This window comes from Molossus molossus, unplaced genomic scaffold, assembly GCF_014108415.1.
Source record: "Molossus molossus isolate mMolMol1 unplaced genomic scaffold, mMolMol1.p scaffold_m16_p_13, whole genome shotgun sequence".
NCBI classification, from domain to species: domain Eukaryota; kingdom Metazoa; phylum Chordata; class Mammalia; order Chiroptera; family Molossidae; genus Molossus; species Molossus molossus.
Window position 1 is genome coordinate 4188736 of NW_023425348.1, and position 14334 is coordinate 4203069.

General features: G+C 38.4%; 1 protein-coding gene across 1 annotated transcript in view; it reads right to left on the bottom strand.

The window, feature by feature from the left end:
* Nucleotides 1–14334, bottom strand: part of DYNC2H1 (dynein cytoplasmic 2 heavy chain 1) — a 432306-nt gene that overhangs the window by 21337 nt on the left and 396635 nt on the right. Inside the window, exons 87-88 of the mRNA XM_036258012.1 lie at nucleotides 8869–8978; nucleotides 7902–7983 (exon numbers count right to left, since the gene is read on the bottom strand). Of these exons, the coding sequence (XP_036113905.1) occupies nucleotides 7902–7983; nucleotides 8869–8978 (192 nt within the window). The remainder of the gene's footprint in view (nucleotides 1–7901; nucleotides 7984–8868; nucleotides 8979–14334) is intronic.

The window sequence follows — 14334 nt, forward strand, 5'->3', positions numbered from 1 at the left end:
TAATCCAAAATGAGTTAAAAGAAATAATAAAATTGCCTGGCCGGTGTGGCTCAGTGGACTGAGTGTCGTCCCATGGACTGAGAGGTATCTGTTCCATTCCCGGTAGGGGCACATGCCCTGGTTGTGGGCTTGATCCCCAGTAGGGGGCATGCAGGAGGCAGCCAATTGATGTTTCTCCCTCACATAGATGTTTCTATCTCTCCCTTAATCTCTAAAAAAATAAATAAAATAAAAAAACATTTAAAAACTTAATAATAATAAAAATCACACACACAGGCTTTCAGAGATCATCATAAATGTGTCAAGGAAATTATTTAAATCATTGACAAATGAGACAACAAAGGCTCAAACTGCTTAATTAATTGCTTTAAAAAGTCACATAGCTCTTTTTTTGAGAACTAAGATTAGAATCTTGTTTCCCTGTCAGCCTTTTTTCACCAACTATAAAACATAACATATAAGCTTAAGACTTTCAGATTGTAAATAATATTACTACCAATTTGTAAGAACAGTGGCAACATAGTTCTGGAAATATTAACAACCTTGACACAAAATAAAGCTTGTTTGCCATACTTTGATACCACTATATCTGAATAGTGATACTACATAATGTGTGTGGTTCACAGCTGCCAGAGACAACAAACCAGGTAAATGGTTCCTGGGTTACACGTCACGTGCACCCTTCCTCTCCTTAACACCTGGGCAACCCTGATACTTAAGATAGTTCTCCTATGGGCTAGAGGCTAAGGTAAAAATAAAATGCAAAGGGATAAAAGAGAACCTTTTTAATTCCTTCAACTTTAAGGGAGAATTTTGTACCAATCTATAAATCTAAAAGAGAAAGAACGTATTGTTAATGATCACATTTCTGGCACACTATCCCATTATAGCTGATGTTAATAAAACCTACTATAGTAACTCTCCTAGTTACTATAGGTCCTCAAGTCAACAATTCAACAAGTGTTTAACTGAGTGCTTATTATGTGCTATTGTTTGAGATATCTGACAATGAAAACGGGAAAAAATAATTAAATCTCATGGGATTTATATTCCAGTGGAGTAAGATAGAACACAAACAGCAAACATAAATAAATTAATCATAGTATGTTAAACAGTAGTAGTGATATGAAAAGAAAATTGTTCAACTGGGAACTAGAACTATATAAACAGAACTTCTGTAAAGCTAGTTGCCTGAGGCTAAGTTAAAAAACTATAGCCCTGGCCGGTTTGGCTCAGCGGTTAGAGCGTCGGCCTGCGGTCCTGAGAGACCCGGGTTCGGTTCCCGCTAAGGGCACGTACCTCGGTTGCAGTTTGTCCCCGGCCCTGGTCGGTTGTGCGGGTGGCAACCACTCGATGTGTCCCTTCACATCGATGTTTCTCTCTCTCTGTTCCTCTCTCTCCCTCTCACTCTACCTGAACAAAAAATGGAAAAATGTCCTCGGGTGAGGATTAAAAAAAAAAAAAAAAAAAAAAAACTATAGACTTACATTTATTTTATTTTTAAAAATTCAATTATATATGATACACAGGACTAGATACCAGGAATCTGAGAATAAGACAGTCTTTGTCTTTAATGACATTAGAGTTTCATAAGACAGACCAATCAGAATGGATAGAGATAATCATAATACAACATGAAACATGTTATATTATCAATGGAAAAATGTTAAGAAGACAATTCTATGTGTGGGAATGGGAAAGATAAATGATGGAGAGGCTACTGATGTGGAAGAAAGTTGAAGTTGTCGAGGGGAAGATTTCCATTACAATCTTTAAAGTGGTTTTATATTAACATTTGAATGATTATCTATTGTTATCTGTTTAAAAATAATAAATTTTTAACAGGAAAGCTAGTACCACTATTTTGATTACAATAGCCTTGTAGTATAGTTTGATTTCAGGCAGTGTGATTCTTCCAACTTTGTTCTTCTTTCTCAATATTGCTGTGGCTATTCAGAGTCTTTTTTGGTTCCACATAAAATTTTGAAACATTTGTTCTAGTTCTGTGAAATATGCCATTGGAATCTTCATAGGAAATATATTGAATCTATGGATTGCTTTGGGTAGTATGTATATTTTAATGATGTTAATTCTTCCTATCTGTGAACATGGTATATGCTTTCACTTATTTGTATCTCCTTCAATTTCTTCATGTCTTATAATTTTCCAAGTACAGGTCTTTTACATCCTTGGTTAAATTTATTCCCAGGTTGTTGTTTTTTTTTTTTTACTGCAATTGTAAAATGGGATTGTTTTCTTAGTTGCCCTTTCTGATAGTTCATTATTGGTGTATAAAAATGCAACTGATTTCTAGATATTTTGTATCCTGCTACTTTACTGAATTCATTTATTACTTTTGGTAGCTTTTGGATGAAATCTTCAGGGTTTTTTACATACAATATCATATCATCTGCAAATAACAGTTTTACTTCTTCCTTTCCAATTTGGATGCCTTTTATTTCTTCTTGTCTGACTGCTATGGCTAGGACTTCCAGTACTATGTTGAATAAAAGTGGTAAAAGTAGATATTCCTGTCTTGTTCCTGATCTTAAGGGAAACACTTTTAGTTTTTGTCCATTGCATATGATGTTGGCTGTGGGTTTTGTCCATTGCATATGATGTTGGCTGTGGTCTTCATTATGTTAAGATATGTTTCCTCTATTCTCATTTTGCTGAGAGTTTTATCAAATTGGGAGACTGGGTTTATCAAATGCTTTGTGTGCATCTATTGATATGATCATGTGGTTTTTATCCTTCATTTTGTTTATGTGGTGTATCACAGTTATTGATTTGTGAATATTGTACTATCCTTGCATTCCTGAAAAAAATCCCACTTGATCATGGTGTATGATCTTTTTAATGTATTGCTGGGTAAGGTTTGCTAATATTTTATTACAGATATTAGCATCCATGCTCATCAGGGACATTGGCCTATAATTTTCTTTCTTTTTAGTATCTTTATCTGATTGTGGAATCAGGATAATGCTGGCCTCACAAAATGAGCTTGAGCATCTCCCTTCCTCTTGAAGTTTTTTGGAATAGTTTGAGAAGGATAGGTGTTAGTTTTTCTCTGACTATTTAGTAAAATTTACCCGTGCAGGTAACCAGGCCAGGACTTTTGTTTGTTGTGAGTTTTTTTGTTTGTTTGTTTTTTGTTTTATTTTTTATTACTGCTTCAATTCATTAGTTGTAATCAGTCTATCCAGATTTTCAGACTCTTCCTGATTAATTTGGAAAGAGTATATGCTTCTAGGAATTTATCCATTTAATCCAGGTTGTCCAATTTGTTGCTACATAGTTGTTTGTAAAATTTTCTTACAATCCTTTGTATTTCTGTGGTGTCAGTTGTTACTTCTCCTCTTTCATTTCTAATTTTAATAATTTGGGTCCTCTCTATTGTTTTCTTGATAAGTCTGCTTAAAGATTTGTCAATCTTCTTTATGTTTTCAAAGAACCAGCTCATGGTTTCATCAATCTTTTCTATTGTTTTCACACTGTATTTCATTTATTTCTGCTCTGATCTTTATTATTTCCTTTTTTCTACTCACTTCGGGCTTTGCTTGTTCTTTCTCTAGTTCCTTTACAGGTAAAGTTAGATTATTTATTTGATATTTTTCTTGTTTCTTGAGGTAGGCCTGTAATGCTATGAATTTCTCTCTTAGGACCACTTTTACTGTGTCCCATAGATTTTGAGTTGTTCCATTCTCATTTTCATTTATTTCAAGGTATCATCTGATTTCTTCCTTGATCTCATTGTTAACACATTCATTGTTTAGTAACATGTTATTTAACCTCCATATATTGGTGTGTTTTTCTGTTTGTTTGTTTCATATGATTGATTTCTAGTTTCATACCATCATGGTCAGAGAAGAAGCCTGATATGATTTTAATCTTCTTAAATGTATTGAGACTTGGTTTTTGTTTTTGTTTTTTGGTACATGCCCCTAGCGGGAACTGAACCAAGGACTCTCTGGTCCACAGGCCAATACTCTAACCACTGAGCCAAACTGGCCAGGGCTTGAGACTTGTTTTGTTTGCTAACATGTGGTCTACCTAGAAAATCTTCAATGTGCACTTGAAAAGAATGTATATTTTGCTGTTTTGGAGTAAAATGCTCTGAGTGTATCATTTAAATCCAACTTAACTAGTGTGTCATTTCAAGCCACTGTTTCGTTGTTGACTTTCTGTCTAGCTCTATCCATTAATATCAGTGAGGTATTACAATCTCCTACTATTAAGTATTACTGTTGATCTCTCCCTTCATGTCCATCAAGATTTGCTTTATATATTTAGGCGCTCCTATTTTGGGTACATATATGTTTATAAGGGCTATATCCTCTTGTTGGATTGATTTTTTTTATCATTATGTCTTTTATTATCATTTGTTTCTTATTCTAGCCTTTGCTTTTAAAGTCTATATTGTCTGATAGCATTATTGCTACCCCAGCTTTTCATCATTTCCATTTGTATGAATATTTTTTCTATCCCTTTACTTTTCGTCTGTATGTATGTGTGTATCTTTCATTCTGAAGTGAAACATATATATGTTTTGTTTTCTTATCTATTTAGCTACCCAATGTCCCATGTTTTTTGACTGAAGCATTTAAGCCATTCATACTCAAAGTGATTATTGATAAGTATATATTCATTGCCATTTTATTCTTTTAACTATGTTCTTCTGTTCTGATTCTTTTTCTTCTTCTTCTCCCCCAAATTCCCCTCCTCCTCCTTCTTATTCTTCTTAAAGAAGATCCTTAAAATTTCTTATAAATACTAGTTTGTTGGTAATAAACACCTTTAGCTTTCTCTTGTCTGGGAAGTTCTTTGTTTGTTCTTCCATTTTAAATGGTAGGTCCTTTACTTTATTTTATTTTATTTATTTATTTTTTGGTATGTGCCCCTAGCCGCTAGGGCCGGGACTCTCTGATCCACAGGCCAACACTCCAACCACTGAGCCAAACCAGCCAGGGCTGTCCTTTATTTTCATCACTTTGAATATTTCATGCCAATCCCTTCTGCCCTGATATGTTTCTGTTTCTTTTCAGCTGAGACTCTTATTGGAGCTCCCTTGTAGGTAACTAACTGTATTTCTCTGGCTGCCTTTAAGATTCTTTGTCTTTAACCTTCGCCATTTTAATTATGTTGTGTCTTGGTGTGCCTCTTTAGGTTCACCTTGTTTGGTATTCTATGGGCTTCCTGTACTTGTGTGTCTTTTTCTTTCACCAGGTTAGGGAAGTTTTCAGTCATTATTTCTTCAAATACGTTCTTGATCTCTTGATCTCTGTCTTCTCCTTCAGGCACCCCTATGATGTAGATGTTGTTATGCTTCATGTAGTCCCAAAGGTCCCTTAATCTATCCTCGTTTTTTTAAATCCCTTTTTCTGTTTGCTGCTCTGATTGAGTGTTTTCAGCCACCTTGTCTTCCAAATCACTGATTTGATCCTCTGTTTCATCTAACTTGTTGTTTATTCCTTCTAATGTATTCTTCATTTCAGATATTGTATTCTTCCTTTCTTACTGGTTCTTTTTTTCTATGTCCTTTTTCATGCTGTTGAAGTTCTCACTAAGTTCCTCAAACGTTCTTATAACCATTTGTTTGAACTCTATATCTGGTAAATTGCTTGCCTCCATTTCATTTAGCTCTTTTTCTGGAGATTTCTCCTGTTTTTTTCATTTGGGGCATATTTCTTTGTCTCTACATTTTGGCTGCCTCTTCATGTTTGTTTTATATAGTAGGAAAACCTGCTACAACTCCCAGTCTTGGCAGGGTGACCATATGTAGTAGGGGACTCAGTGGCATAATGTCCCAGGTCATTTGGGCTGAGTGCTAAGAATGTCCCTTGTGTATCTTATGTGGGCCCTACTGTTGTAATTGAGTCTTGATGGCAGCTATTGGCCCATTTGTGTGTGGGATCGACCCTCAAGCTGGCTGGCTGTGAAGACTGACCCTGACCACAGTGTAGAAGCTGCTCTGCAGGTGTTGACCACACAAAACAGAATTCACTTCAGCAGAGTGTGGTGCCTGCCAAGATCTTCCTTTGGATGTGCTGTTTGTAGATACTGCTCTTATGTTGTCTAAAGCCGTTAACTGGTTGTGCTTGTTCTGGAACTTCTTGGGAGGGTCTCTAGTGCAGGTTAATGTCAAACACTACTTGTGACTATCCTGAGAAACGTTTGAAGCTACAAAGTGATCCACAGTTTGTGGCTACCGTTGTTAGTCCTGGGTGTCCTTGGGAAGTACAAAACTGTGCACCAAAGTCAGCTTCAACTGGTACCAAGCCCAGGGGCAGGTCAGCAATAGGCCCTACACACACCAAGATCTGCTTCCCTTCCACCTGTCTCCGCCTGCCTCCACAGGCTGGCTGCCCATTATACTCAGTCACTGAAAGAGCCACTGGTGGTACTCAATTTGGATGAGGTAGGTTTTCAGTAAGTCACCAGGTAGGGGCAAGTGATGTTCGCCAAACTCCATACTAGTGCTGGGTATAAGGCCACTCAACAAAAGTCCCAGGATATACAGTCTAGTTGCCACCTGTTGGGTACCTGCAGACCTTTGTGGTAGGGTGGGGTGTCAGATATTCATCTGGGTAAGGCCAGTAGAGTTTATCAGGCCCAAACAAATCAAGATTTGGCCATGTGAACAGAGGGCTCTGCACCAGTAGGGAGGGCATGGAATAAATGATCCCTGTCCTAGAGCCACACAACTCAGTCTGTCCCAAATTCTGTTGAGATTGCCTGGAGCAACTGAGCTGGGTGGGACCACAGGGAGTCAGGACGGTGGGGCTAGTGGATCTCCTGTGAGGGGGAGGTACTGGTCTTTACCCCAGAGCCATACAATTCAGTCACTGACATCCTATGAGTCTGCCTGGACCTCAATACCCTAGCCCAGGCATGAGCTCTGCAGGGTGGGGTGACAGAGTCCAAAGAGTGGGGCTACTGCATTTCCCAGGTGAAAATGGCATCTGCAGTGTGGGAGGACTCAGCATAGGGATCCTGGCAGCTGTCTCTTCAGTTCTCTACCCAGAGCAACAAACCCCAGTCTCTCCTCACACAACTCTAGCTCGCTCCACCATCCCTCTGCCAGAGCCCAAGGTGAGTGTCTGCAAATGAGATTTTGTGCACTGGCCCACTAAGAAGGCACCTGAGTTTCTAGCAGACTCTTGTCTTTGAACAGAATCTTCGCTGTTTTTCACAGCTAGATGTTACATGGGTGCCTCTTCTGGCTTTGCTGCTCAGGGCTGAGGAGCCCAGTGTGGGCCTGAGACCCCACATTCCTCAGAAGGAAACTTTACAGCTGAGATATCCTTCCAGAATCTGTCACCATCCATGGAAGCAGGGTCAGCCTTTTTCAAATCTCCACCCTTCCTACCAGGCTCGATGTGGATTCTTCTGTAAATCCTTGGTTATAAGACTTCTGTTCAGCTAGTCTTCAGATGATTGTTCTCTATTTTAGTTGTAATCCCAGTTTGGTCCTGGGAGGAGCTGAATGTAACTTTCACCTACTCTCTGCTGTCATCTTGGATCTCCTGGTCTATTTTTATATATTAAAATTATATATACTTTATTATAGAGTAAATATTTATTGAATTTAAGTTTAGAAAAAGTAATCTAATATAACTTCAAGATTTGTATCATTTTATACCAAGTTATATTTTCAAATATGTTGTATATCTAAGATTCTTATTTTTGCATTAGAAAAGGCTGTATTTTGTATAAGTTGTTTTGTTTCATGCTAAATCTTAACTTATGCTGGCTTTTCACGTAGGTAATACAATCTATCTCTGAGGACTGTACACTATAAAGATAGGTAGCTTAGAGACTGGAGTTATAGAATCTGTTCATCACAGTTGGAAATAACATAATTTTTAAACTCAGAAAAACATTCAAGATTAGTCTAATACCTTAATCTGTAGCTTTGCTTCTTGCAGTCGACCTTTCCAAGAGGCTACAAATTTAAGGCTATCCACAGAACAGCCCACTGCCCTGTGAAAGTAAAGCATCCAATGTTAGAAAGAAATAATTCTCAGGAATTAGGATATGAAGAGTAACAGAAGATAGACATAATTCTATTTACTTAACATGAAAATATTTATAATGTACAAGTAACAAAATATCTTAAGCTAGACATCACACTAAGTTTTTGAAGTTAACTGGTTAAGCCTGGCTGGTGTGGCTCAGTGGTTGAACATCGACTCATGCTCCAAGAAGTCACTGGTTCGATTCCTAGTCAGGGCACATGCCCAGGTTGTGGGCCAAATCCCCATTGGGGGGCATGCAGGAGGCAGCCAGTTGATGTTTTCTCCTCGATATTTTTCTCTTTCTCTCTCCTTCTCCCGCCTCTCTCTCTAAAATCAATAAAGAAAAAAAAATTTTTTTTAAAGTAACTTGATCTTAATCACCAAATACTGCTCCCTACCAAGAAGCCTACAAAATTTCCTGCAAAGATAAAAATGTTTTCAAGCAGTCCAAAATGGGAGCCACTAGCTACATGTGAGCATTTCAAATGTGGGCAACATGACTGAGAAATTACATTTAAAATAATATTTAATTTTAATTCACTTAGACTTAATTAGTTCCATTTGACTTCTGCTTGCCATACTGTAAACAAAGGTCTAGATAAATAAATAATCAAGAATTTAAAAGTTAAAATTTACCTTTTTCAATTCTAATAAAATACATCATAATTAAAAGCAATGCCTTTTAAATTAAAGGTAAACTATATTACTAAAAGTCAAGTATTAGGAAATAACATAACTATGTGGATACAACAATAAATTTATTTCTTGACAATCAAGGGAATGTGATCAGAAGCGAGTAAAGCAAAGTATAGTTACCTTCCGAGACAAGTAAGTATTTCACTTTCATTACCTTGCAGTTTCTTGGCGAAGCGCATTGAGGAACGTGTCTGGGTGGAAGAGTTCTGACAGGTCAAGTGTCTCAGAGAGAAGAGTCTGTTTCTCAGCTCTCTCTACCCAGCTCTAAAGGAGAAAAAAACCACACACATACATTTTAAAACTTTGTAAATTTGAAAGATAAAGAAATCTATTAAAAATGATTATGCAGAAGTCATTTTCATTTTGAAAGTTATGCAGTTTCCCAGTACTTGGAAATGGTGTCAGGGGGGTATATTTCTACTATACATAGTGAGTTTAACATAATATCCATTCATCACAAAAAAAGTTCCTTTCACAACTTTTTGTTGGTAAAAATCTACTCAAAATAAAAAGCCAAAAATATAAAAATTAATCAATTATAGTGTTTCAGTTGGGTTGGCACTTCTCCTAGTGATCACTCACCTCTCAAGCGTGCCCAGGAGACAATGAGCATCTGGGTCTAACTCCAGAGTTCCTAGGGTCCCCACGTCTTGGCAATGCAAACTGAGCTAGGGTTCTAGATCCAGATTTGATAGTGAATTCACCACTTTACTGAATCAAGTGTTACAGTGGAGAGGAATGTCCAGGAAGACATAATTTTTTGTTAAATGGTGTTTTAAAATAGTCTTTTCTACTTATCTGCCATTTTGTAAATCAAATTACACTCCATTTAGAGAAATAGACATAATCATAAAGTATGTTTAATGAGTACAATAAAAATTGCCATTTGGAACAAAGAACAAAAACAACATGAAATATTGTACAACACTTATTATATGCTTTCCATGTGTTAACTGATTTTATGCTTACTATAACCCTGAAAGTTAGGATTAATGTCCCATTTCACAATGAGGAAACAGAGCTATGCTGAGCTTAAAGTCAGGCCCAAGGTCACATAGTGCCAGCACCAGGCAGCAGTATGTGATTTGTTCCTCTGTAATATTTCCTAGAGGTGCTAATGTGCCTTAAGAGGTAGATAGCTTATTGATGATTTCTGAATCAGCCTGTTATTTCAGTTGGTGTATAATGCTGATACCATAGTAATGTCGGCTATAAAAGTCATGCAGAATTCTCATTTACTAAGTAATTCATTATGCATACTTTATAAACAGTCTAGGAAAAAAATGTGTTAATTTATTACAATGTAGAAAGTCCGTGTGTCATGTACTATAACACCCTGTTATCTACCCAAGTGCTTACATCTGTCAACCAGGTCTAGAATGGGAGAAATTAAAATTGCCTAAGCTAGTGTGTTTTTATTTGATCTTAATGCACTTGACTAGCACTCCTACATTGCAGCAAAAATGTTCCTATGTCCTTCCTACCAATTGAAAATATGATTGTAAGAGTATAAAAGACTTTAAAAAGAGATCTAACAAAGTACAATTATTTCTTCTTGGATATTATTCTTTATGATAATAACACTTCATAAAATATTTATTTTTAATTAAACATTATAAAAATTATGCATAGCAAATATTATTTACTCCCTATCAATTTTTTTCATTCTATTATCCACCTTCTATTTTTATTACCTAAACATAAGTCAACAAACATTCTTGCATGACCCATTTTGATTGTATGTAATGTAATTCCTGTTATTTTAAAACAGTTGTTTTTTAAAATATTTACTCTATGAATATTTCAAATTATACTATTACTTCATTAATGTCTTTAAAGTTAATTTTGGCCTGGCTGGTGTGGTTCAGTGGTTGAGCATTGACCCTGCAACAAGAGGTCGCCAGTTCGATTCCCAATCAGGGCACATGACCAGGTTGTGGGCCAAATCCCCAGTGGGGGGCATGCAGAAGGCAGCCAGTTGATGTTTTTTCCCATTGATCTTTCACTGTCTCTTCTCTCTTCCTCTCCCTCTAAAATCAACTTAAAAAATTTTTTTAAATAAAATTAATTTTGAATTAAAAAACTCCAAAAGAGTTTTTGCCAGGAATGGGTACGCATATGTTCAAATTAATTAAAAATTAGAGTGTGATTGACGATATTTTTAGCTTATTAAAATTTGAATTAATATAATTATTTTCCACAAACAATAAAATGACTTAATAATGTTATCACAATGGTAGATTGTTTACATGCTTATTGAAACATGTAAGATAAAATCATCCTCAATAGTTATGCAAATTTGAAAACTAAGATATATTTTTAAAGAATAGCAGAATGAGGAATAATTCTCAAATGTTAGTAAGTATGCAAGATGGATAAAATTTGCCTTGGCTTGTGTGGCTCGGTAGTTAAGACCAACAGCTAGCTCACCAAAGTGTTGTGGGTGCGATTCCTGGTCAAGGGCATGTATTTGACTTGCAGGTTTGATTCCCAGGCCCCCGGTCAGGGCATGTATGGGAGTCAACCAATCTTTCTCTCTCTCTCTCTCTCTCTCTCTCTCTCTCTCTGTCCCTTTCCTCTCTTCTATTCTCTCTAAAAATCAATGGAAAAAAATATCTTCAGATGAGGATTAACAAAAAAATATAAAGATGGATGAAATTTTAGTAGGAATGTATACTGGTACAATAGTTCTATAAAGCAATTTAATGAAATGTGCTAAAGCTTTAAAAATATTCAAGCCATTTTACTCAGTAATTCCTTTTCTTGAAATGTAAACTCAAGGAATAATAAAGAGATTATTGAGCTACATTAAAAGTAGAGAATCGGGAGAAGATGGCAGTGGGGAGGACCCGCGGGAGAGTGAGTGTGTGAGAGTGTGTGACTGGACTTGAAGGTGGACGACCAAACCCGAGCAGTGCAGAGCCGCAGAGCAGAAGTTCCCTGTGCTGTGGACAGAGCAGCCGGCTACCATGGTAAGCAGACCTTCAGGGCTCTTCTCCTTGCACCAAGGGGAGGTCCCACCATTTTGGAAGATCCTGGGTCTCCCCTGGGAGGAGGCAGTGGGAGGCAAGGGCCCAGTAACCTGAGCCCACCAGTGCACCTGGCACCATCGGACCAGTGTGTCAACACAGACCAGTGCACAGTACTGGAGCTAACAAGGTGTGGGTCACGAAGGCCGTAGACAGCCGGGAGCCCAGCACCATCCCCCATAGTAGCAGCCCAATCAGAGGGGAGATATACCCCCAGCAACAGAGGCTAGGGAGCAGACATCCATCCCCAGGAAAGAGAAGCACAAATCAGCAGCTGAGACCCATCCCCAAAAACTACAGCAAAAGCTGAGCAGGAGTTGAGCCCCATGAGACAGCAGCACTCCACAGCCACCAGTGGCGGGACCTGGGGCTCCACAGAGGCCTGTACTGTCCAGTAGCTCACAAGAGCAGTGGGAAGCTGGAGCCCAAAGAGACGGGTGCAATCCAGCTGCCTACGTGCGGGAACTGCAGGGTGCAGGAGCAACAGAGAGGCCTGTGCGACCCAACAGGGACTGTGCAATCCAGCAGGGACTGTGCCATCCAATTACCCAGTGGACCTGCGGGGTGCTGAAGCAACACAGAGGCATGTACGACGCAGCAGCCCATAACATAGGCATAGAGCCAGGTCCCCAAAGGGACTGTGTGATCCAATTACCCGCGGGACATGAAGGGTACGGGGGCACCAGAGAGGACTGTGCGACCCAGCTGCACACAAGATGGGCATAAAGGATGTGAAAACGGAGGCGGAGTGAATAGAAGCTACACAGATGAACTCCCAAGACCAAATGGGAATTACAACTAAAATAAAGACAAGTCCTTGAAAAAAAAAGCAACAGAAAAGCAGCAGGACGGGACCATATAACCAGGGACACTGGTAGGATCTGCGAAGGTGTGAGAGGGTGGTGGGCTGGGAGCCCATGAACAGTAGGAGTCTCAGCTGTGAGCAGAGCCCTTGGGGAATAAAGACCAAGCCGGCTTCACAGCGAAGAGAGCCAGAACAGAGTGCTAAAATAGCCACAGCCACTCACCTGGGGGCTACGGCAAAGAGAGGGCAGACTGGGCTGGAACTCTGTGGGGACACCCGGGATTTGGAGGACACTCAGAGTTTTTGTTGAGTTGTGGCCAAAAAGGACGGTGACCAATGTGCTACTTCCCTGAGCTCTGGGGAATAACAGCAGCCCTCCCCCCACCTCGGAGATTCAGCCTTTCCTAGGTGAGGCAAAAAATGCAAATTGAGGTTCATTAACAACCAGAATCTATCCAATCCTCTGGAAATACTCTTATGCAGAACACCAGGGCTACATTCCAAAACACTGAGTAACTGAGACTACTAGCCACCAGGAAAAAAACTAGAAGATAACTGAAACTTTCCTAGGCTTCCAAATCTACCCAGGAAAGTAAGACTTGACATTGGTGTTTAATGAGGGTCCTCCCTAGCTCATCCAAACCCAGTGGAGGGAGCCACAAACAGCAGAACACCAACACCCAAAGGAAAATTTGGCAGGCTCCAAAACCCACTGGCATAGCGAAAATGGTGAAACAAAGAAACAAATCCCAAATGAAAGAATGAGAGAACTCTATCCAAGATGAGATCAATGAAATGCAGTTAAGTAAATTATCAGAGGTAGAATTCAGAGCCATGATCTTGAGGAAGCTCACCAGCATGAGAAAGGACATCAGCACCATGAGTAAATATATAGAAACACTGAAAACCAACCAAGTGGAAATGAAGAATGACACAGCAGAAATAAAGAACACATTGGAAGGACTAACCAGCAGAGTAGAGGAAGCTGAGGACTGGATCAGTGAATTAGAAGGCAGAGTAAAAAAAAAAAAAAAAAAAAAAAATCAACCAATCAGAAAACGAAAAGGAAAAAAATATTAAAAAACAGGAAGATAGCTTAAGAGAACTGTGGGACAACTGGAAACGTAATATCATTCACATCATAGAACTCCCTGAAGGAGAAGAAAACAGGCAAGGGTTATAGAATATATTTGAAGTAATAGTGACAGAGGAACCCCCATAAGGCTCTCAGCTGACTTCTCAACAGAAACACTACAGGCCAGAAGAGAATGGCATGAGGTAATCAAGGTCATGAAAAACAAGGATCTGAATCCAAGACTACTCTATTCAGCAAGGCTATCATTCAAAATAGAAGGTCAAATAAAGAGCATCCCAGACAAAAAATAAAATAGAAAAGGCTAAGGGAATATATTAACACCAAACCAGCACTGCAAGATATGCTAAAGGACTGCTGTAATTAGTAAAAACTAAAAATAGGAAGAAAAATAGAACCACACTAAACAAAAATGGTAATAAATAAGTACATATCAATTATCACCTTAAATGTGAATGGTTTCAATGCTCCAATAAATACACACAGAGTAGCTGACTGGGTAAGAATGCATGACTCACATATATGTTGTTTACAAGAGACCCACCTCTCAACAAAAGACTCACATAGGTTGAAAGTGAAGAGATGAAAAAAAATCTTTCAATCAAGCAAACGAAAAGGAAAAAGAAGCTGGGGTAGCAATACTCATATCTGATAAAGTAGATTTCAAAATGAAGGCCATAACTAGAGACAAAG